At 41.9% G+C, this 24,417-nt stretch overlaps 1 protein-coding gene across 1 annotated transcript in view; it reads right to left on the bottom strand.

Moving 5' to 3' along the window:
* The window catches only part of rpap1 (RNA polymerase II associated protein 1), a 69,475-nt gene extending 46,826 nt beyond the window's left edge, over positions 1–22,649 (bottom strand). Inside the window, exons 1-8 of the mRNA XM_060934046.1 lie at positions 22,576–22,649; positions 21,255–21,449; positions 17,673–17,821; positions 17,491–17,583; positions 17,201–17,333; positions 12,493–12,648; positions 12,102–12,320; positions 1,119–1,234 (exon numbers count right to left, since the gene is read on the bottom strand). Of these exons, the coding sequence (XP_060790029.1) occupies positions 1,119–1,234; positions 12,102–12,320; positions 12,493–12,648; positions 17,201–17,333; positions 17,491–17,583; positions 17,673–17,821; positions 21,255–21,441 (1,053 nt within the window). The 5' untranslated portion in view covers positions 21,442–21,449; positions 22,576–22,649. The remainder of the gene's footprint in view (positions 1–1,118; positions 1,235–12,101; positions 12,321–12,492; positions 12,649–17,200; positions 17,334–17,490; positions 17,584–17,672; positions 17,822–21,254; positions 21,450–22,575) is intronic.
* Between the last annotated feature and the right edge of the window lie 1,768 nt (positions 22,650–24,417).

The following is a 24,417-nucleotide window of genomic DNA, read 5'->3' as shown; positions in this document are numbered from 1 at the left end:
AAATTAAATAATCTCATACCGGTAACAAACACACAATACAAGTTACATGTATTAATCTAAATGCAGGTAAACAATGCGCTGTTTTTGTTGTTTTATATCCAAATGAGAGTCGGAGCTTACCCGTCTGTGTTCTCACTTCTTGAAGGCCGATCTTTTGGCCGATTGTTTTGAAACGATCTGACTTTCAGTTGTTCGTTCAGTTCTCCGTTTATTCGCTTCTTCCACATAAGGGCGAGATGGCAGCAATATCCAGTGGAGAAAATTAGATGGCTGCTTCACTCATTCTCCATTTTCTCCATACTGAGTACTCCGCCATTACTGCTCGGCTCAGGCAATTACTAAAACCTGGGATGGGACGGAATGTCACCGGTTTTAGCAACAACCGCGGGGAGGTCACTGCCCGAGCGGTATGTCATGTCCCATCCCATCCCAGGTTTTACCAACAATTCTCAGCTCACTCCGGGAGGACTGGTGCAACTGAACCTACTTTCCTTTTTTTAAAAAATAAATAAATAAAATTAAATACTTTCCTTTCCTTGTAGTTTTCTTTTCCTTTGATTGTTGGTACTGCACCCTCTTTCAATACGGGCTTATAGCCAACACTCCTCAACAGATCAGAGGTTTCGTATGAGTCTTCAGTAAAATGTGCAGAGCAGAGGAGAGACCACTTCGTAGGCGCCCAATGTGCCCGTGATTTTCTCGCAAAATGCATCCAAATCTTTGCAGTTTGAACATTCTTGGGCCATTACTGCAACGTAAATCCACCTTCTGTCCTGTTGCTGCACCCACCAGCAATACATCTACGTGGCATGGCGATAAATTAACTCAAAATGGAGGATCGGAGTTGCAGTCAGCTCTGTGTTTTAGTATAGCGGAAATGGCTATGAGACCGATCGACTTCCTGCTGTGACGTTACGGACATCAAGGTCATTCACTCAGACCGCTACCTATATGAATCATTTTAATTGTAAAAATTACTATATTAGATTTATTGTTAACACGTAAAACTATTCCTGTGCCATTCTTGAGGTCTCAAAGCATTTATAAACGAAAGTGAGGCCATGGCTCTGCGTATCTCCTTTAATGACGCTTCTCAGTTCTCAAATGACTAGTTTTACCTTTTTGGTGCCCTGCTTCCTAGGGGACGGCAAATCCCTCATCCATTCCAGTTTCTCCGGCTCCAGTTTGTCCATGTGTAGCCACTCTTTCTCAGGCTTGACTGGGAGCTGTTCCACTGCATGAACATTTCATTTCATTAGAATGGTGTTGTATGATGTGTCTAAAAACACTTTACACTGGCCACTGTACACTTTAACTATATTCAATAATGCACGTATCATGCAAACGTTAAGCTAAAATATGTCTATGCTAAAATCTTAATGGTAAAACATTATTTATTCCCATATCATTTTACCATTATAGTCCATTATTAAATAATGTTTTACTTTTCATCACCACAGTATGATGGTTTATTAGGACTATTGTAGATTAAAAGCTAGACGGCCTTTCGATTTCATAAAATCGGTGAAATTTAGTTCCCTCTCAAATTTGGTCATTGTGATATAGGTTTATTTCTGCAATATCTAAAAAAAAAAAAAGGCCATTCTGTAGCTGGGAAGTTATTTAATTTGAGGGGATGCCCTAGCAAATAATGTGCATGAAATCGCTTACTTTGCGCAGTCAAGCAGACAGAGGAAGTCCGTGTGCGCATACACAGGTTTACCTTGACTGTGCACTGACAGTTACATCATTCTGTCGCTAAACGAACAGCTGATCACACCGAGGTGCTCGCTGACCACCGATATTTATTAGTTTGGTCCTGCGTTTCCTTTCCTTCGCAACATAACGTCTTTTCTTCTCGCTTTCTGTTACTGTAGTCGGTCTTTCACGTTTCATACGTGTCCTCCATTTTTCCCTCCTCTTTCAAATTTGTATCCCACAATGCCTTGTGCGAATGAGGAAAGCCCACCATGTGATGCATGACGTAGTATCTTGAACTGAGTCATGGTGAAGCAGGAGAAAATAGCAGAGAATTAAAAAATAAAATTTTTAATATAAATAATTGGGTGTCAAGGAAAATTCTTTTTATGACCTAAGGCAGTCTACCTTTAAAACAAAGGAAATACAGAGCTGAGGGAGTGGGTAATATTCCAAGAAAGAAAGAAAAAAAACCCTCAGAATTTCCAAGATTAAAATCGCATATTTGCGAGAAAAATCTTGGATATTCCCTGCGATTATAAAATCATAAATATGCAAGAAAAAAAATCTGAAAAATAGTGGGGATTTTTTTTTTTGTCAAGGAACCAGTTGCATCACTTTACAAGGTTGGATCAACAACTTCACACCACAGATGCCACAGCTGAGCCCAGAGTTATAGAAAATACAGTCTTTCCTCTTCAATCGCGCAGTATAAAAGAATTTTAAAAAGTGTAAAGAGATTTTCAACTATATTTCCTAGAGTGCACTGCAGTCGGGAAGCACGTGATTGTTGTCTCAGACAATAAATTCTTGTACGAGTTTTTTTTTCCCCCCTCACAAATTTATGACTTTATAATCGAAGATAATGTCTGAGTTTTTCTCAGAGTCGTAAATATACGACTTTAATCTTGGAAATCCTTTCTTGCAGCTGAATAGCTGAATTACGAAGGACACAGTTCAATATGGTGGAGTCGAAGGCATACAAAAGGTGCCGCTGGCAGCCGCCATGCTGCTCATGTCTGACCATGGAACACAGTTCAGATATTCACACCTACAGGCAATTTAGAGTAGCCAGTTAACCTAACTGCATGTGTCTGGACTGTGGGGGAAGCTGGAGTACCCAGAGGAAACCCACGCAGACACGGGGAGAGCATGCAAACTCGAACCCAGAACCATCTTGCTGTGAGGTGACGGTGCTAACCACTGCACTACTGTGCCACCCTCTTTAACCTTGAAAATTCAAAGAGTTTTTTTCTTGAACTATTACCCCTACCCTCAGCGCCGCATTTATTTTGCCTACAATGGCCCTAATATGCCGTCGTATCACAACGACGTGTGAAAAATTACTGAAAATTTTTCATGCACACAGCAACTTGTACATCTCGCCTTGATCAGGGATTCCAACTGTAAAATGTCGACTGAATAACTATGACGCAAATGCCATTTTATGGGTGATATATGTAATAAATAATGCATCACATACAATGAATAATAAATAACAGATGCTTTACTGCCAGAGAATTCAAAGCAGAATAAGCCTCTTTCCACTTCATACATATTGAGACTAATACTCATGTGTTTTGCGACCCCTCCATTATCTCCATCCCTTGAAGACAAATGAGGGCTTGCTCTGGCTTGCTTGCACTAATCAGGCTAATAGAAATCAATGACTCTGCTTTGGCAAACAAATCTTGCAGCTCAACCGAACACTCTCTGCCAAATGTACATTAGTGCACACGTGCAGTTATCTTTCTTGCTAGGACAAGGGAAATAAGAGTTGGCAATCAGCCAGATCGAATGAAGCCCTCCTGAACTCCACTGGAGCCGGAGAGGAACATGAAAGAAATGTGCGGCATTATAAATTTCTGCTCTAACTGCTGTATGCATCTACTAGAGTAAGGCTCAATACACCTGCTGTCTACTGATATACAAAACCTGAGGCAAGATGGAAATGTTGATAGGGTCTATAAAAAGGATTTTACACTTACAAGTTACAAATAAAGAAGAAAAAACCCAAGCTCCCTGTGGCAATACTTGGTACAATACTGTTATTACACATAGGTCTTTAGCACTTCACCTTGCACACCACTGAACTATTCTTGGTTCATTCATGTTGATGGAAACACCTTACAAACTGTTCTGAAATCATTCCACAATTATGCTCAACTGGATATTTATATCCACCCCGTTCACAAGCATGTGCTCCTTAAAGTATTAATCCAAAAACTGATTCATTCAAAGCATTATGCTGGAATAAACTGAATCACAGTGAGGCAGATCCACAGCTTTTCTGGAATTCATCTGAGGTTATTGATTTTTTTCCTCATCATCACTTTTACCCAGTTGTCCTCATAGGACTCCTAAGAACCTGAAAGCCTCTCAGACTTGTTTACTCGCAGTGCAAGCTTGGATGCCAGGGCCTCTCCTCTCTTTATGAATATTTTTATGGCTTCCTATGCCACATTCAGCGTTATGTCTGATACGAGTTCCAGGTTTTCTTGTCTCCCCTGAACTCTTACTCGAGAAACGTGAAATGAAACTGGTCCTCACAGTCATCCAACTGCTTTTAAAACAAATATATGACAAGCAGTAAAATACCATGTAACATTTAAACCAGGAGATTCAAGAATTATGGCCCACAATAAAGGTTCTACTCCAGTCCACCAAATTAAAATTGGGTCGTAGACCATAACTGAATTGAAAGATTAATAGATCTAGTCTTTCGTATTCCAATAGGAAGCAAAACAGAGATAAGTTTTCTTTTATTGGTAATGAATTGCAGTCTGTACATCTGTTTTGCAGGCGAGATACAGTCCTTCGCAAAAGTCTTAGGCACATGTAAAGAAATGCCGTAGACCAAAAATGGCTTCAAAAATTATGAAATGAAATGTTTCAACATTAAAAAAGTACTATGAACACCAGTAAGACATAATAAATGAAACAAAGTCAATATTTGGTGTGAGACGACCCTTGGCTTTAAAAAAATATATATAGTAGTGTCAGGTACAGTTAGTGCAGTTTTATAAGGAAATTTTTTATTTTTATTTTAACCAGGTTTGTCCCATTGAGATCACGATCTCTTTTACAAGGAAGACCTGGCCAAGAATGGCAGTACATGAAGTTCCATTACATCATCACAACAAGCACAACAAAACATCATCACATTGCCACATCAACACAAAAACATAATTACATCGTCACGTCAAAACAGACAAAACCTGGGGGCGCCATGGCTCAGTCAACTAAGGCGCCATACCATAAATCCGGGGACCCGGGTTCGATTCCGACCCGAGGTCATTTCCCGATCTCTCCCTGTCTCTCTCCAGCTCATTTCCTGTCTCTACACTGTCCTATCCAATAAAGGTGAAAAAAGCCAAAAAAAAATCTTAAAAAAAAAAAAAAGACAAAACCTGAAGTTCAAAATCAAAATTAGTAAATTTACAAGGTTTAGCCAGATATTTGCTCTCCAATAAAACATTTGCACTCCTGAAGCCTGGATGTAATGGAATTTATCATGGATTTGAATGCATTCAGAGATACCAGACTTTGAAGTTTGAGCTCTGCCTGCAGACTATTCCATGTACTTGGAGCAGAAAATCTAAAAGCTTTCTTTCCCATTTCTGTTCTCACCTTAGGAACAGTAAAATGAAACAAGTCCTGAGAGCGAAGACTGTAGACCCTATTATTCAAGATTAAAAGTGATACGTAAGATGGAGTCATCTCAAGAATAGCCTTGTAAATTAGCACATACCAATGACCGAGCCTACGCACATATAAAGATGGACAGTTTACGTTGCTGTATAAGACACAGTGATGAGTTAGAGCTCTACAGTTTGTAATAAACCTAAGAGCACCATGATACACACTGTCCAGTTTGTGGAGGCATTAAGCAGAGGCATTCATATATAACACATCACTGAAATGAGCTGTAGGTTTTACTGAGCATCTTGCAGAACCAGCCACAGTTCTTCTGGACACTTTGCCACACTCGCTTCTTCATTTTAAACCAAAACCCAGCAGCCTTCATTATGTTTTCTTTTTTAATCTGAAAAGTGCCCTGTTATGTAATATGCTGCTCAGATACAAACATTTTTTCCTGTAACATTTAATTTTATGCTGGAAAACGAATGTTTGGAACTCTAAAATTTTTTTGTACTGACTGGATAATGTAGAAGTCATAACATAGAAATCTGTAACAAAGCTCGTATAAAAAAAAAAAAAAAAAGGTTTCTGAGACTTTTGCACAGTACTGTATATGAAAGAAATAATAATTGAATTAAAATGTAAAAACAAAAAGGTTTTAGAATTTTGAAAGTATTTGTCAAAAAGAAAGGAAATATTCAATATCTTGAATATTTAATTTATTTCATTTCAAGATTATACACTTTGTCTAGGTCACAGTTTAAAACCAGGGCTTTGAACCAGAATTTTTTTCCTATTGGTTCGTTCCGAACAGAAACGGAATTTTAACATTTCTGGTTTTGGGTTCCACCATTAAATAGACGTTCCCGAACCGGTTAGAACAAAAAAATTTTGTTCCCGGAACGGTTAATTATGTTCCCTGTCAGCTGTTTAACAAATGGCTATAAAATTATGTCTCTGTCTCATCCAGCTTAAGCCAAATGTAGGCTAATTCTATTACAGCCTTCATTAAATAAGACAAGAAATAATTCAAAACAATTATTATTTCAAATGTTGGCGATTTGGATTCTCAGTATGTCTTCCCATCTACACAAACAGAAAAAGTGCCAAAAATGAAAGATAATTCGTTTAGTGTGTTACCAAAGGCTAGTCAGGCCCTATAGAGGGCTACCGCATGACGTCACCGCGCCGTGAGATTTTGTTAGGCGCCATATTGTTAGACCAAGTACACATCTATGCAAGTACATACATACATACATAAAACAAACTACACCTGAAATGTAGCCAGGGCCGGTTCTGCCCTAATCTGGACCCGGGTGCAACATCGCGCAACCCCCCCCCCAAAAAAACACCAGTCTAAATCAGGACAACCATCACATAACTATAAACATTTTATATCAACTATTTTAACTAAATGGGCTATAATAAATAAGCCTGCAGGCAGCCACGGCGGGCTGCCTCAGAAAAGTAACCATTCAATGACACAACTGAAAGCCTGCAGCCACGGCGGGCTGCCTTAAAAAGTAACCATTTGTCCTACCTTAAAACTTGTTTTGCATTTTCTGCCTCCTTTTTTGTATTTTCGACCCTCCGTTTATTTTCTTTCCTTTTCTGAAAACCCGATTTGTGTCCAGACATTTTGTTCTGCTACCAACGAACTAACTCGTCAGGTCTCGTCTCTCGAGCCCGCGATGATTCCCGTGGGAAGGGCAACAATTGATACATTTTTACAAACACCCAATAGGGAGGTTGCAACGTTCAGGCTCTTCTTTGCTCACAGACACTCAGTAATGCACTTACTGAGTAATGCACTTACTCACTTATTATCACGTGGAGACGTGATAGTAGTCCACCCTCCCGCTCTCTCCATTCAGTCAGCAAACGTCACACAGGAAGTGAACCCCAGCGGGTCATAGAAACTTGCGCAGGAGAAGAATGACTTTTTTTATTTGTAGGCTACGGAAACTTTGAGGAACGAAATAAAAACCGGTATTAACCGGTTACCATTATTTTTAATAAGCGTTTCTGTTCCGGAACATAAAAAATAATAAAGTTTCTGGTTTCGTTTCTGTTCCATGTGAAATAGAAAAAGTTCCCGGTTTTCGTTTTCGTTCCTTGAACCGGTTCAAAGCCCTGTTTAAAAGTAAGCAAATTTGTGATACTGACCATGTTAACTGCCTTGTACAAAAAGGTCGATTTTTCCTAATGCCTTATCGCTTCTAGTAAAAGCATGTGTTCAGTGTCAGGGTACAGGCACTTATGGATGCAAACGCGGGGGAGAGTGGGTGCATCGCAAACTGTAAACAAAGCCAAATCGGGAAAGCGGAGACGTAGTCAGGGACGGGCAAGGGTCAGTGGATCGGCGAACAGAATATCAGAGATCAGGAGAGAGAACGAAGTTAGAAATAAACGTAAACAGAGTTCAATAATGGGAAGTCAGGCAGAAAGTCAAATGGCTCGGTAAAGTCAGGCACAGGTACACAGAACGATAGTCAGAGAGTGAGAGCTGAGCTTATATAGGGAAGGTGATTGCCGATAAATTAGAGAGAGGTGCTGAGGTTAGAATTCTGGTGACGCTTGGGAAGTGTAGTCCAGAGCAGTCATGTTTGGAGGCTGCTCCAAACTCAAGTTTTCAGCGCTGTTCCTGACATTTGGACGACATGGATGAAAAGTTTTTGCACAAGCTTGTAGAGTTCATCCCAGCTCGGGTGCACACCGTCATTAAAGCGAAAAGGGGACGTACCAAATACCAAGAAACTCTGAAATTCATGTAAATATTTCAAAGATTTTACTTTTCACTCAAATTGTTGTCAATAATATAATTTGTAATGAAAATTGCTGTATTAACTTAGATAAGAATGCAAAATAGAAGCATTTTCACTAGTGATCTCAGACTTTTGGACCCCCACTGTATGTAATCAGTTTGTACGTTCAAAATGTACTTTTTTAGATAAATGCAAATAAAATCAACATAGTTAAGGAGTTCCTGTTGTATTATTAGTCTGCTAAATTCTTCTTCTTCTTTTGGCTGCTCCCGATTAGGGGTCACCACGGCGGATCTTTCGTCTCCATTGCTCCCTGCCTTCCGCATCCTTCTCTACCATACCTGCCACTTTCATGTCCTCTCTCACCACATCCATGTATCTCCTCTTTGGCCTTCCTCGTTTTCGTTTGCCTGGCAGCTCCATCCTCAACATTCTCCTTCCAACATGCTCTGCATCTCTTCTCAGGATGTGCCCATACCATCTCAGTCTCATCTCTCTTAGCTTAATTCCCAAGCTCTCCACATGTGCTGTCCCTCTGATGTGCTCGTTCCTTATCCTGTCCAACCTGGTCACTCCCATCGCAAACCTTAACATCCTCAACTCCGCCACCTCCAACTTTGCCTTCTGTCTCTTCGTTAAGGGGACGGTCTCCAATCCGTACATCACAGCTGGTCTCACTACTGTCTTATACATCTTACCTTTCACTTTTGCTGGGACTTTCCTATCACAAATGACTCCCGAAATCCTTCTCCAACTGCTCCACCCTGCCTGCACTCTCTTTCTCACCTCACTATTGCAGCCCCCATTTTCCTGCACAGTTGACCCCAGGTACTTGAATTCACCAACTTTCTTTACGTCTACTCCTTGCATCTTCACTACACTCTCATCGCCATTCTCATTGATGCACATGTATTCTGTCTTGCTACTGCTCACCTTCATTCCAATGCACACCTCCATCTCTCCAAACACAGCTCAACCTCCTTTCTACTTTCACCACATATCACAATATCATCCGCAAACATCATGTTCCATGGTGACTCTTGCCTCACTTCATCCGTCAAGCTATCCATCACTATGGCAAACAAAAAAGGGCTCAAAGCAGATCCTTGATGGAGTCCCACCTTCACCTTGAACCATTCAGTCGTTCCAACTGCACACCTCACTGCTGTTTCACTGTTCTCATACATGTCTTGCACCACTCTAATATACTTCTCATTTCACTCCACTCTGTCTCATACAATACCATAACTCATCTCTCGCCACTCTATCGTATGCCTTCTCCAGGTCTACAAACACACAATGTAGCTTTCTCTGGCCTTCTCTGTACTTCTCCATTAACGTTCTTAAAGCAAAAATTGCATCCGACATGCTCTTCCTTGGCATAAACCATACTACTGTTCACAGATTGCTACCTCTCTTCTCAATCTCGCCTCCAATACCCTTTCCCATAGCTTCATGGTGTGGCTCATCAATTTTATTCCTCTGTAATTACTGCAGGTCTGTACATCTCCCTTATTCTTGTATATTGGGACTAGCACACTCTTCCTCCATTCATTTGGCATTTTCTCATTCTCTAGGATCTTATTAAACAATCTCATTAGGAACTCCACAGCCATCTCACCCAAACATCTCCAAGCCTCAATCGGGATACCATCTGGTCCGACTGCTTTCCCAGTCTTCATTCTTTTCATGGCTGCCCTCACCTCATCCTTACTAACCAACTCTGCTTCCTGATTTGCTGTCTCCAATGAATCTGACCTTTTCTCTCTTGGATTCTCCTCATTTAATAAATCCTCAGAGTACTCTTTCCACCTTCTTAATACACTCTCTTTGTTTGTCAGCACATTTACATTTTTCATCACTCTTACCTGCTGTACATCCCTCACTTCCCTGTTTCTCTGCCTAGCTAGTCTGTATAGGTCTTTCTCTCCTTCTTTGGTCTCCAGTCTTTCGTACAACTCCTGGTATGCATCTGCTTTCACCTTCGCTACCGCTTTTTTTGCCTTCTGTCTCGTCTCTCTGTATAACTGCCTGCTTTCCTCGTCTCTCTGATCGTCCCAATTCTTCTTTGCTAGCCTCTTCTCTTTTATAATTTCCTGCACTTCTTTGTTCCACCACCATGTCTCCTTGTCTTCCTTCCTCCTTCCCGATGACCACCCTAGCACCTTCCTTTCTGCCTCTCTTACTAGTATAGCAGTAGTATTCCAATCTTCTGGCAGACTTCCATGACCACTCAATGCTTGTCTCATTTCTTCCCTAAACTCCTTCTGATGTTCAACCTCTTAGTTTCCACCACTTAATCTTCGGCTCCAATATTTCACGCTTCCTCTTTTTCACTTTTAAGCTCATCCTGCACACGACCACTTGATGTTGTCTAGCTACACTCTCCCCTGCCATCACTTTACAGTCTCCAATCTCCTTCAGGTTACCCCTTCTGCAGAGTATGTAGTCCACCTGTGTAGATCTTCCTCCACTCTTAAACGTCACCCTGTGCTGCTCTTTCTTCTCGAAGTATGTATTGACTATTGCCAAATTCATCCTCTTTGAAAAATCAACCACCATCTGCCCTTCCACATTTCTCTCTCTTACACCATATCTGCCCATCACGTCCTCATCTCCTCTGTTTCCCTCGCCAACATGTCCGTTGAAATTTGCTCCTATCAGCACACGCTCCTCCCTCGATATACACTACCGTTCAAAGGTTTGGGGTCACCCAGACAATTTTGTGTTTTCCATGAAAAGTCACACTTTTATTTACCACCATAAGTTGTAAAATGAATAGAAAATATAGTCAAGACATTTTTCTGGCCATTTTGAGCATTTAATCGACCCCACAAACGTGATGCTCCAGAAACTCAATCTGCTCAAAGGAAGGTCAGTTTTATAGCTTCTCTAAAGAGCTCAACTGTTTTCAGCTGTGCTAACATGATTGTACAAGGGTTTTCTAATCATCCATTAGCCTTCTGAGGCAATGAGCAAACACATTGTACCATTAGAACACTGGAGTGATAGTTGCTGGAAATGGGCCTCTATACACCTATGGAGATATTGCACCAAAAACCAGACATTTGCAGCTAGAATAGTCATTTACCACATTAGCAATGTATAGAGTGGATTTCTGATTAGTTTAAAGTGATCTTCATTGAAAAGAACAGTGCTTTTCTTTCAAAAATAAGGACATTTCAAAGTGACCCCAAACTTTTGAACGGTAGTGTACTTTCTACCACTTCATCCATCTTTTCCCAGAAAAACTCACTCTCTTCATTCTCACATCCAACCTGTGGGGCGTATGCGCACACAACACTGATTACCACTCCTTGAATCTCCAACTTCATGCCTATCACTCTGACACCCTCTTCACATCAATCACACTGTTGACCAACTCTCCCCTCAACACAATACCACCACCATTTCTCTTTCCATCGACTCCATAATAAAACAACTTGCATCCATCTCCAATGTTCTTGGCCTTGCTTCCTTTCCACCTCGTCTCCTGCACACACAAAATGTCCAACTTCCTTCCTTCAATTAGTCTGCTAAATTTATATACTGTATTTTGGTCTGCCTGACTTGACACTGGACTAAATGTAACGTGGCCTGTTAGTTAAAAGCAGTTTGACGCCCCTGCTGTAAACCTTGACAATTTAGCTTAGGTCAGGTGTATTCAGTCTTATCTGCAAAGGATAAGGCTGGTGGAGCTGCAGGTTTTCATTCCTACCAATCAAGAGCCACATTGGATTCCACCTGTTCAATCAGATTATCCTGGCGTTCCATTAGCTATCAGGTGTGGCTCATGTTTGGGTGTAACAAAAACCTGCAGCCACCCTGGCCCTTTGCAGATAAGTATGGACACTCTTGGTTCAGGTTGTTTTTCTAAGCCAATGAAAAAATATATGTTAATAGTTAGCTAGGAAAAAAAATAATAAAGTGTTCTCACATTACACATATCAAGCTTACATTAACAATTCAGCATGTAGGAATTAACACAGTGCTGACCTGTGATTGGATGATGACTAGCAAGTTCAGTTTCATCCTCTTCATCGGTATCCATTGTAATCTCCTGAGAGTCTGGTACCGAGTCTGAGTAGTGAGGTGTTGAAGCTTTGCTTTCAGTTACAGCCTGGTAAGGACACACTGATTTCTGAATAGAAGAGGACGTGGAAGATAAAGCATTCGGAGTCTTCCGTGACCTGACAAACTCCACCAGTCTTGGATCTGGGGGGGAAAAAAAAAAGAAGAAGAAAAGGGAGAACAGGCACTCACTAAGGCTCATTTGCAATACAAAGAGGAATAATATCTCACAAACAAGTTAGTCCTTTAAAGTAGATGCAGATAAGGAAAGCAGATTAAGTTAATAAAGCTAAAAATAATAGAAAGTTAATTTCACCTAGCTGGGCCAACAGCGATTTCTGCTCCTCCAGAATCTCACCCTGAGACATTCTCTGCAGCCTGGCTTGGTTCTCCTGGTGAATCTTTAGTGTTTCCACAGCTCTATCTGGACCAAGGCCCTGACCTGACACCAGTAAGGGGCCATCAACAGTGCCTGAGATACACGCACACACTTACAATTTAGATATTTACTAACACGGCCTGGTTGTGGCATTTTACTTTACTTTTTTTTTTTGGACCATAACACACCAAGCAGATGAACTAGAGTCAAACAATACTGACTGATCATCACTTTCTGTGACCTCAGGTCTTCTGTCCTACATACCACAAAGACAACTGTTTGGTGTGGTTGTATGCAATTTGGAGCAATGCCAAACAAGCTACTTCAATCTGAATTTAATTATTCTGCTAGGTTATTGTTTGCAGAAATGTATCTACATATTTTTTTAAATTACAAATTTAAGTTCTTCTTGAAGAGGAGGCCTTTAGTTGTCATTTGAAGGCAGTCATTGACTCAACTGTTTGGATATCTAGGCGAAAGTTCAGAACAAAGAAGAACCTTCCTTAAAGGAACAGTCCACTGTACTTCCATAATGAAATATGCTCTTATCTGAATTGAGACGAGCTGCTCCGTACCTCTCCGAGCTTTGTGCGACTTCCCAGTCAGTCAGACGCGCTGTCACTCCTGTTAGCAATGTAGCTAGGCTCAGTATGGCCAATGGTATTTTTTGGGGCTGTAGTTAGATGCGACCAAACTCTTCCGCATTTTTCCTGTTTACATAGGTTTATATGACCAGTGATAAGAAACAAGTTCAGTTACACAAATTGAAACGTAGCGATTTTCTATGCTATGGAAAGTCCGCACTATAATGACAGGCGTACTAACACCTTCTGCGCGCTTCGGCAGCGCATTGATATCTGAGCTCCGTATCAATGCGCTGCCGAAGCGCGCAGAAGGTGTTAGTACGCCTGTCATTATAGTGCGGACTTTCCATAGCATAGAAAATCACTACGTTTCAATTTGTGTAACTGAACTTGTTTCATATCACTGGTCATATAAACCTATGTAAACAGGAAAAACGCGGAAGAGTTTGGTCACATCTAACTACAGCCCCAAAAAATACCATTGGCCATACTGAGCCTAGCTACATTGCTAACAGGAGTGACAGCGCATCTGACTGCCTCTGACTGACTGGGAGGTCGCGCAAAGCTTGGAGAGATACGGAGCAGCTCGTCTCAATTCAGATAAGAGCATATTTCATTATGGAAGTACGGTGGACTGTTCCTTTAATGCATGCCTTCCTTGTACCCTGAGAGATGGTGGATCCCACCAAGATGTTCTAGAAGACTAGAGGGAGTGTGGTATGGAGCAGGATGAGAAGTGCTTCAAGGTGGGTGAAACTGGCCCATTTTTGGCCAGTTTTAAATCTGATGTAGGCAGCTGCAGGAAGCAAGTGTAACAATGGGGTGGTGTGAGAGAATTTGGGTTGGCTGAAAACAAGGCAGCTGTACTCTGGATTCTGGTCAGATACCATGCAGATCTGCCTGAAGCGAGTTGCAGGAGTCCAGTCTTGAAATGACAAAAGACTGAACAAACACCTGAGTGGCCTCTGTGGATCGAAATGAACGAAGCATTCTGATGTTGTAAAGGACAAGGAAATCAGCATGAGCAGGTCAGGTTAGCAATATGAGGCAAGAAGGACAGTTGATTGTCTATGGTTACCCCATGACTGCAATTGAGAACCTTGACACGCATCCCCGTGTCAAGAGCTTGCAATCTCTCTGAACAAATTTGTTGCAGGGAATAACAGGTTTGTTCAGGGAGATTGCAAGATCTTGACATGGTGCTGAAAGGTCAAAGAGGATGAGGACAAATGACAGTTTGGCTGATCTAGCAGCATGAAGCTTCTCAGTTACAGTCATGAGGGTAGTTTTTATGGAGTATACCACTTGGAAAATAGATTGTTTAGGATCTTGGATGATAGGATGAGGTTAACATTGTAGGACTTGGAGAAACAAGACACCTCTTTTAGTCTTCCTGGAGCAGCATACATTTAAATACTACTCGTAGAGTGGTATGCCATGGTAGGGGCTGCATTTGGAGTATATCTATAGGCCATTAGGAAAATGTGGTGGAAGGATGTGTCATGGCCATTTCAAAAAGGTTATAGGTTTAGGAGGGGCATTTCTCGAGAAATGCCCACTACATACTTTATATATGGATGCTTGTTGCTATTCAACAGTTCTTAAAGAAAAAGGTAGCATTTGGGGAATTGAGCTACTTACGAGAGCCAGCCTATGGAGTGCACACCATTCCACCTAAGGGCATGAAAAACCCATGTCCCAGGGGATCCTGCACTGAGGATTGTTTCCTGGACTGCTGGGCAGCATTCTTCAGTTAGTGATTTCAACACTGAGGCAAACCCACAGGCGCAGCTGACATAACTGAGTGTACTAAAATTACTCTGTCCACGCAGGACAGAAGATCTGCTATGAGAGGAAGCTGCCATGGTGTTCTGTCCATCAGCGAAAGCAGTAGTGGAACCAAAGCCTTATCATCCATCAAGGGGAAAGGTTGTAGGAAAAGACTGTATGCCAATGATAATTATTGCAAAAATATGGTCATGTAATTTTGTGATTTATTTGGAAAATCTCAACTTTCATGCACAACTATTTATCGAGGTGACACTCAGCATCTCTGGAGGTTCGGAGTGGTGAAACAGAAACCAGTCGATATCAAGATATCAGTCGATAGAAGACCACAGATCATTTACATGGCTGATAATCAGCTTAGTGTGCAAGAGTCGATATATATATTTAAAAAAAAAAAAGACACCACAATAATTATTTTTGTAATTAAAATTAATTAAAAAGGTGCTGACTGCAAAGTCATCTGAAATTTTCAAATTTTTTTATTGTGCATGGGATCTTCCTATGTCGGGCGGCACGGTGGTGTAGTGGTTAGCGCTGTCGCCTCACAGCAAGAAGGTCCTGGGTTCGAGCCCCGGGGCAGGCCAGGGCCTTTCTGTGTGGAGTTTGCATGTTCTCCCCGTGTCCGCGTGGGTTTCCTCCGGGTGCTCCGGTTTCCCCCACAGTCCAAAGACATGCAGGTTAGGTTAACTGGTGACTCTAAATTGACCGTAGGTGTGAATGTGAGTGTGAATGGTTGTCTGTGTCTATGTGTCGGCCCTGTGATGACCTGGCGACTTGTCCAGGGTGTACCCCGCCTTTCGCCCGTAGTCAGCTGGGATAGGCTCCAGCTTGCCTGCGACCCTGTAGAAGGATAAAGCGGCTAGAGATAATGAGAATGAGATCTTCCTATGTCTCGCCAGAACAATATCATGAGGACGAGATGTGATCATTTTGATGTGCTGAGGGTCGCTTTTCTCTGTTTTGGGACCAAATATCCTACCTTTTGAGGTAAACAGTATGGCCCTACGAAAACAGCCAAACGCGAGGAGCTTTAATGAATTAGCATAACTATGGAACTGTCTCACACCAAGATGGCGATGTGCAAAAAACATCATGACTCTGCATCGACCTTGGAGAGTTTTGAGTCGCAGGGATGTAATTTGTGGTTGACATTCGCGAATAGATCCGTGAAACAAAAGATGACTACATCCTTTCTCTGTTACTGCTTTTGTGTTATTTCTTTCTCTGACAGATCAAAACATTAGGTGTATAACTCCATACTCGCTACCGTGGAGTCGAGCCCATGCATTCTAAGGCTAAGATAGCTAAGCACTCGCAAGAATGATTTCATTATCTGTCCAGAAAAATGGTGTCATCGAACATTGCTCTATCTTGCAGTTGCACTCACTAGGCAGGCTTTCCTTTCCTTTTCCGTTGGCTTTTAGGTGGAGGGAGAGTGGAGTCCGCCATGTTTGCCTACACCGACTTGCTTTGGTTAAAAGTAGGTCAAACACGCCCCACGGTGGTCACGTGATATTGCTGCTCACTTGCTTCGGCAATCTCCAGAATCGTAAAATGCGGGACACACTTTATCTCGGTAAAACATTTGCACGTAGGATACACGGTGTAGAGGCTTGTTCTTAGTGAGACCTTGAGAAAAGTGCTATAGTTTACACTGACGAAGTCTCTGACCCAAAGTAACTGTTTCCACTCTCAATGTCCATGTGCCTGGCAATAAATCCACTTGAAACGTCTTGAAAGTTGAACTTTAATCCTCGGTTTAACAATTACAAAGGTTCCAAGATGCAGAGAATCAGTGAGTCAGGTAAGAAAAACTGTTCACTTCCACGGCTTCTTGAGATCTACCCTGAGAAGCGCGAGACCGTTCTTATATAGCTGAATGAATTCTAATTCTTGAGAAGCGTGAGACAGTTCTAATTCTTCACATATGAATTCTAATTCTAATTCTAATGCTTCTAATTCTAATTCTTCTAACCTTGCCACATGTTATTCATCATTTTAATCATGAAATAAACTACTTATATGAAATTACACACTCGAAATTATTTATACCTTTTAACATAAATTGTAATTCACGTCTATATGAATTCTACTTTGGCACACGGTGTGTGCAGCAGCGAAACGTCTCGAAACCCCAACAGCGATAGAAATAAAACATTTTGCCCAGAATTCAACTTCACAGTCAGCACATTTGAATGTATTAATTAATTTAAAATCATCAATATCAATAATTTGGTCCCAACACTTTCAGAGAAAAAAACAGAGACACCAACCTTGGGCAAGTCTGGATTCAGAGGCCTGTGCGTTTCTGACCTTTGATTCATTCTTCTCTTCACATCTTGTTTTAGCTTTCTGTTCAGCAATATGACGTGCAAAAATACTTTTGCGACCTCCGGGCGCTGTTCCCTGTCCACGGAAACAGAAAGGAGAGAACACATCTCAAATTGTGCTCTAATGTCTTAAAATATCTCAACCACTTTCTGTAGGAACAATAAACAGGTTGTGTGTGATCTTCATTTAGAAACAAAGTCCAGTTAGAAAACATCCGTGTGTTGAACCATACTTGTTTGTCGACTGTAGAGCGATGCAGGACTTTGGGGAAAGCGGTGCTTGTGAAGGCTGGGAGTAACACTGGTACAGCACTAGTGTCTCTCTCCTACAGTCCATAGAGTGTTTAATGTAACCAGACATGTATATTGAAATAAAATAACAAAAGTCGAGCAAACTAATAGGAATCAAACTTACAACAATCCTTGAGAGGACAGCACTGATGTGAGTGTCATGTCTGTCCAGCAGGTCCTCTGGATCTTCATTCTCAAAACGCACACGCTCTTTTTTGGAACATGACTTCTTGGGTGGTGCAGGAGTCAACGCAGGCAGCTCATCAGGAAGATCTGCACATCAAGTGGCATTTCTATCAGTCTGTAATGCACTGGACAGCAGGCTGGCATGAACTATAGGCCTGGTTACATTCACTGGACGATAATTACACTACCGTTCAAAAGTTTGGGGTCACCCAGACAATTTTGTGTTTTCCATGAAAAGTCACACTTTTATTTACCACCATAAGTTGTAAAATGAATAGAAAATATAGTCGAGATATTTTTCTGGCCATTTTGAGCATTTAATCGACCCCACAAATGTGATGCTCCAGAAACTCAATCTGCTCAAAGGAAGGTCAGTTTTATAGCTTCTCTAAAGAGCTCAACTGTTTTCAGCTGTGCTAACATGATTGTACAAGGGTTTTCTAATCATCCATTAGCCTTCTGAGGCAATGAGCAAACACATTGTACCATTAGAACACTGGAGTGAGAGTTGCTGGAAATGGGCCTCTATACACCTATGGAGATATTGCACCAAAAACCACACATTTGCAGCTAGAATAGTCATTTACCACATTAGCAATGTATGGAGTGGATTTCTGATTAGTTTAAAGTGATCTTCATTGAAAAGAACAGTGCTTTTCTTTCAAAAATAAGGACATTTCAAAGTGACCCAAAACTTTTGAACAGTAGTGTACATAGATAACTTTTACAATTTTGGTCAAATTCAGTAGAGATATGATTTAACACTTATAAAGTTATCAATCTTAAAAACTAACAAGCCCATGTGGGGATTTTCAACACAGGATTAACCAGATAGCTTTTTATTACATTGCATTACTGGCATTTAGCAGACTCTCTTATCCAGAGCGACGTACAATATACTCGAGCGCATTTGGGGGTTAGGTGCCTTGCTCAATGACATTTCAGCCATTCCTGCTGGTCCAGGGAATCGAACCAGTGACCTTTTGGTCCCAAAGCTGCTTCTTTGACCATTAGGCCATGGCTTCCCCTTTTATTACATTATTTATTTTATTTTTTACATTTTCATATCACAGTAATTGTCCAACATTATTATTGTGTGTCATGGAATATAATTATTCTTACATTTTAATAATATTGACTGATGTTGAGTGGTCTATCAGATACGGTATATTCCATTCAGCTAGCATGATACTGAACGAGTCGAAGACGAATTCAATATCATGCTAGCTGAATGGAAGATATCTGATACATCACAAAAAAAGCCATTATTATCTCATCTCATCTCATTATCTCTAGCCACTTTATCCTTCTACAGGGTCGCAGGCAAGCTGGAGTCTATCCCAGCTGACTACGGGCAAATGGCGGGTACACCCTGGACAAGTCGCCAGGTCATCACAGGGCTGACACATAGACACAGACAACCATTCACACTCACATTTACACCTACGGTCAATTTAGAGCCACCAGTTAACCTAACCTGCATGTCTTTGGACTGTGGGGGAAACCGGAGCACCCGGAGGAAACCCACGCGGACACGGGGAGAACATGCAAACTCCGCACAGAAAGGCCCTCGCCGGCCATGGGGCTTGAACCCGGACCTTCTTGCTGTGAGGCAACAGCGCTAACCACTACACCACCGTGCCGCCGCCATTATTATTATTATACATTCCTTTCAGGTGTTCAACGTGTCTTTCTCTTTCAAAATGCTCTCAAAATCTTCCGTATTTAATGAAGCAAACCTGGCAGCCATGTTTGTTTACAAATTGTCACAGTCGCTCGCTAGCGCATAAGTTTTACATCTCCGACGTGTGACATCATGTTGTCTTGATAACCATGCAATATCGTAAACCATATTCAATGCTCACTCTCCATTGGGTAGAGTGAAGTAATACACGTAGGATAAGCGATATGCTAACAATATGGCACGCTATCAAGCCAAATGAATGAAATCCACCAGAAGGGAATAGAATATGTTCTTATTCCATCAAAAAAAAAAAAAGTGTCACATCACATCACATTATCTCTAGCCGCTTTATCCTTCTACAGGGTCGCAGGCAAGCTGGAGCCTATCCCAGCTGACTACGGGCGAAAGGCGGGGTACACCCTGGACAAGTCGCCAGGTCATCACAGGGCTGACACATAGACACAGACAACCATTCACACTCACATTCACACCTACGGTCAATTTAGAGTCACCAGTTAACCTAACCTGCATGTCTTTGGACTGTGGGGGAAACCGGAGCACCCGGAGGAAACCCACGCGGACACGGGGAGAACATGCAAACTCCACACAGAAAGGCCCTCGCCGGCCACGGGGCTCGAACCCGGACCTTCTTGCTGTGAGGCGACAGCACTAACCACTACACCACCGTGCCGCTCGAAAATAATAAAACTTTAAACATTCAACTTCTGAAATGCATTACATGTTGAAAGGCTCTCTGGGATCCCGAGCACTTGCATAGCTGATGAAGGACTTTTGCACCAAATGTCCTTTTTGTGGAAAATTTTGCTATATACAGTGCCCTCAAGAATTACTGCAGCCCCTCATGAAAATTAAAAAATGCAAAATACAAACACGAATAACACATGCCATATATGATAGTGATTTTTCCCCCCCATTTTGTTTTCATATGACTACAATATACGATGCCAATTGTCATTCTAATGATGCTTCATGAAGTCTAGGTGCAGTATTTTATGGGATGCTCTCAGGAAGCACTTCTTTCTTGCACCGCTACTCAGGTATTTGTTATTAGACAAGTAGAATTTAACAGAAGATTTTGAAACATCTGAATCACCTAAACTCTGCATTTTAGAACTGTGATCTTTGGATTCTTTTTTCAATCCTTCACCATCTTCCCAACTGTGTGGGGGACAGTGTGCTTATTAGTCCAATCCCTGGCAAATGTCTAACTGTTTCAAATTATGTGAAACTTTATGTTCTGACAAGTAATGGTGTTTTGATCTTTCCCCATGGTAAAGGATACCAAAGGGAATTGTACAAGTTTATATTTTTAAGAAGAATCCTTTATTTGTCATACATACTCAAGCACACAGTGAAATTTAACCTCTGTATTTAACCCATCTGAAGCAGTGAACACACACGTGCGCACATAAGTGAGCAACAAGCACACACACACATACCCAGAGCAGTGGGAAGCTATGCTACAGCGCCCGGGGAGCAGCTGTGGGTTAGGTGCCTTGCTCAAGGACACTTCAGCCCAACCTCAGGCCATGGCCGCCCCATGTTAACCTAACCGCATGTCTTTGGACTGTGGGGGAAACCGGAACACCCGGAGGAAACCCACGCAGACACGGGGAGAACATGCAAACTCCACACACAAAGGCCCCTATCAGCCCTGTCTGGACTTGAACCCAGAACCTTCTTGCTGTGAGGCGACAGTGCTAACCACTACACCACCATGCTGCCACCATGGATCTGTATTTTCTGAGTGTGCGCTATTCAGGATAACACATTCAAAAGAACAGTTTAGTAACTGGTTCACTAGGAAGGACACACCTGCTATCGTCACAACATCTCTTGGATTTGCACAAGACCCATCACTGCTGGCTGAAGCATTGTCCCCTCTGCGCTTGTCTGCCCGCCGTGTCACACTAGCTGCTGGTGTACTCCCAGAGGCTAGAAAGCGCTCCTGCTCCTGGAGCAAGTCTGACTCCGAGTCTGTGGGCTTGGGACGCCGTAACATTCCCAAACCTGTGAAGAAAAAACAACCGTTGTATCATACTACAGCCGAAGCCCAAATGTTCTGTCGTCCTTATGTCAGACTTTAACAGCTCTCCTATAGCAGTGATTCACAAAACACTTCTCATCTCATCTCATTGTCTCTAGCCGCTTTATCCTGTTCTACAGGGTTGCAGGCAAGCTGGAGTCTATCCCAGCTGACTACGGGCGAAAGGCGGGGTACACCCTGGACAAGTCGCCAGGTCATCACAGGGCTGACACATAGACACAGACAACCATTCACACTCACATTCACACCTACGGTCAATTTAGAGTCACCGGTTAACCTAACCTGCATGTCTTTGGACTGTGGGGGAAACCGGAGCACCCGGAGGAAACCCACGCGGACACGGGGAGAACATGCAAACTCCGCACAGAAAGGCCCTCGCCGGCCCCGGGGCTCGAACCCAGACCTTCTTGCTGTGAGGCGACAGCGCTAACCACTACACCACCGTGTATTTTAATTTTAAAGATAACTATTATATTCTGTTTCATATGCATAGTGTTTTCAATAACATACATAGTCAAGAAACATTTTAACAGATATCTGGATGAAGAATAAGATCCCTAATGGCCAATCCAAAGAAGACCAGAGATGACGTGAGTGAGGAAGAAACCTTCAGAGGATCCATGGAAGTTAACCCATGATCATCTGGATGACACTGAAGAGCAGAATTTATTATTATTATTAATAATAACAATAATAATAATAATAATAATAATAATAATAATAATAAATCAGTACTCTTCTACAGTTGTATATTATTATATTTGACTTGTATAACATACAAATCAGACAGAGATTGGTGTTAGGAATAAGACAGACTTCACAACTCACAAGTGAGTGCCAAGATGTTCAGAATAATTCACTACGACCTCATGTCTCTCATAACAAACACAAACTGCTCAGTGATCTACACCTGTCACTTTCTTCAGCCTCTGTCTCTGAACATGCCTCTAAGGCTAGTGACTCTAGCCCATTACTGCACTTACCGAGATAAAACAAGGTTTAAACATAAACACAGGACCAAGTTAATTAATAATCATTCAGTGAAATGCGTTACATCTGAAATACGTCAGCAAAAAAAAGGATATTTACTTTCTGCACGCTTCTTTATAGCAAATACAAAGCAGTCAACTTGCTAAGAGTCCACATGCAAACATGTTCAAGCCACTTCCGGTTAGGTATATTTCAAAATAAAAGTCTGCCTCCTTACCCTAAACATTTGCGGTTCTAATGGTAGGGGAGAGCGGGGAGACTTGGGACAAGTTTTCAGCTTTTGTAGATTGTGTGAAATTCTTTACAGGTAGCATCACATTCATGGGGCGGCACGGTGGTGTAGTGGTTAGCGCTGTCGCCTCACAGCAAGAAGGTCCTGGGTTCGAGCCCCGTGGCCGGCGAGGGCCTTTCTGTGCGGAGTTTGCATGTTCTCCCCGTGTCCGCGTGGGTTTCCTCCGGGTGCTCCGGTTTCCCGCACAGTCCAAAGACATGCAGGTTAGGCTAACTGGTGACTCTAAATTGACCGTAGGTGTGAATGTGCATGTGAATGGTTGTCTGTGTCTATGTGTCAGCCCTGTGATGACCTGGCGACTTGTCCAGGGTGTACCCCGCCTTTCGCCCGTAGTCAGCTGGGATAGGCTCCAGCTTGCCTGCGACCCTGTAGAACAGGATAAAGCGGCTACAGATAATGAGATGAGATCACATTCATACTGCATTAGAGAGGATTCACTATACTCTTACCACAACATTATTTTCTCAGCTTGTCACATATACTGGCCTTCACTTTTTCTGTTTTTTTTTCCAGGAATACATGAGACATTGAGGGGAGACATGGGACATTATGTTGGGAGACTTGGGACATAGTGGGGAGACATGGAACAAGAATACAATACCTAGGTCTACTTTTCATTTTTATTTATTATCAAACTTGTAACGTCTGAACTGTATGAACACACAATGCTGGTACAGTAATACAAAAAAGTCAGTTTACCCCATACGTGACTAGACAAAACAGTTCCATTCTCAAGAAGAAATGAGATACTGTAAGCTTCATCCTCATGCAGGTACAATCCCACATTTATATATATATTTGTAAACAATAAGAAAAAAGCCGGCACAGTGGTGTAGTGGTTAGCACTGTCGCTTCACAGCAAGAAGGTCCTGGGTTCGAGCCCAGCAGCCGGTGAGGGCCTTTCTGTGTGGAGTTTGCATGGGTTTCTTACGGGTGCTCCGGTTTCCCCTACAGTCTAAAGACATGCAGGTTAGGTTAATTGATGACTCTAAATTGACCGTAGGTGTGAATGGTGGTTGTCTGTGTCTATGTGTCAGCCCTGTGATGACCTGGCGACTTGTCCAGGGTGTACCCCGCCTTTCGCCCGTAGTCAGCTGGGATAGGCTCCAGCTTGCCTGCAACCCTGTAGAACAGGATAAGTGGCTACAGATAATGGATGGATGGAACAATAAGAAAAAAAAAACTATAACATGAACTGTCCCAACTCTCCTCATCTGGCCATTTTGAATCCTATAAATGGTAACTCTAGGCTACATACTATAATTCCTAACAAATTCCAAATTCACCAGCAGACATTACACCATAGAATGGAGACGAAGTAGAAAATACAAGTTTTGGTTGATAAAGTTTTGAGCAGCATAAACCTTACTGCAGTGTCCAGCTTCATGGCTCCAAAGGAAGTAGGTTACTCTAAGGGGCAACATCTAACTTCTGATGTCATCTAAAACCTGATTGGTTGAAATTAATTTATGGAAAACAAACTTTCCCAAGTTTCCCCTATCCCAAGTTTCCCTGCTTTCCCTACATACTTTCATAGGTTTTCTCTTTCCTAGCATCCAATCAATAAATTGTTATATCAGAAATTGTGATGGACTGGTATTCCATTCAGGGTGAATTCACATTCATTAATCCAGATAGGCCCCATATTA

This window comes from Neoarius graeffei, chromosome 11 (genome assembly GCF_027579695.1).
Source record: "Neoarius graeffei isolate fNeoGra1 chromosome 11, fNeoGra1.pri, whole genome shotgun sequence".
NCBI lineage: Eukaryota > Metazoa > Chordata > Actinopteri > Siluriformes > Ariidae > Neoarius > Neoarius graeffei.
This window is presented reverse-complemented; position numbering and strand designations above follow the sequence as displayed.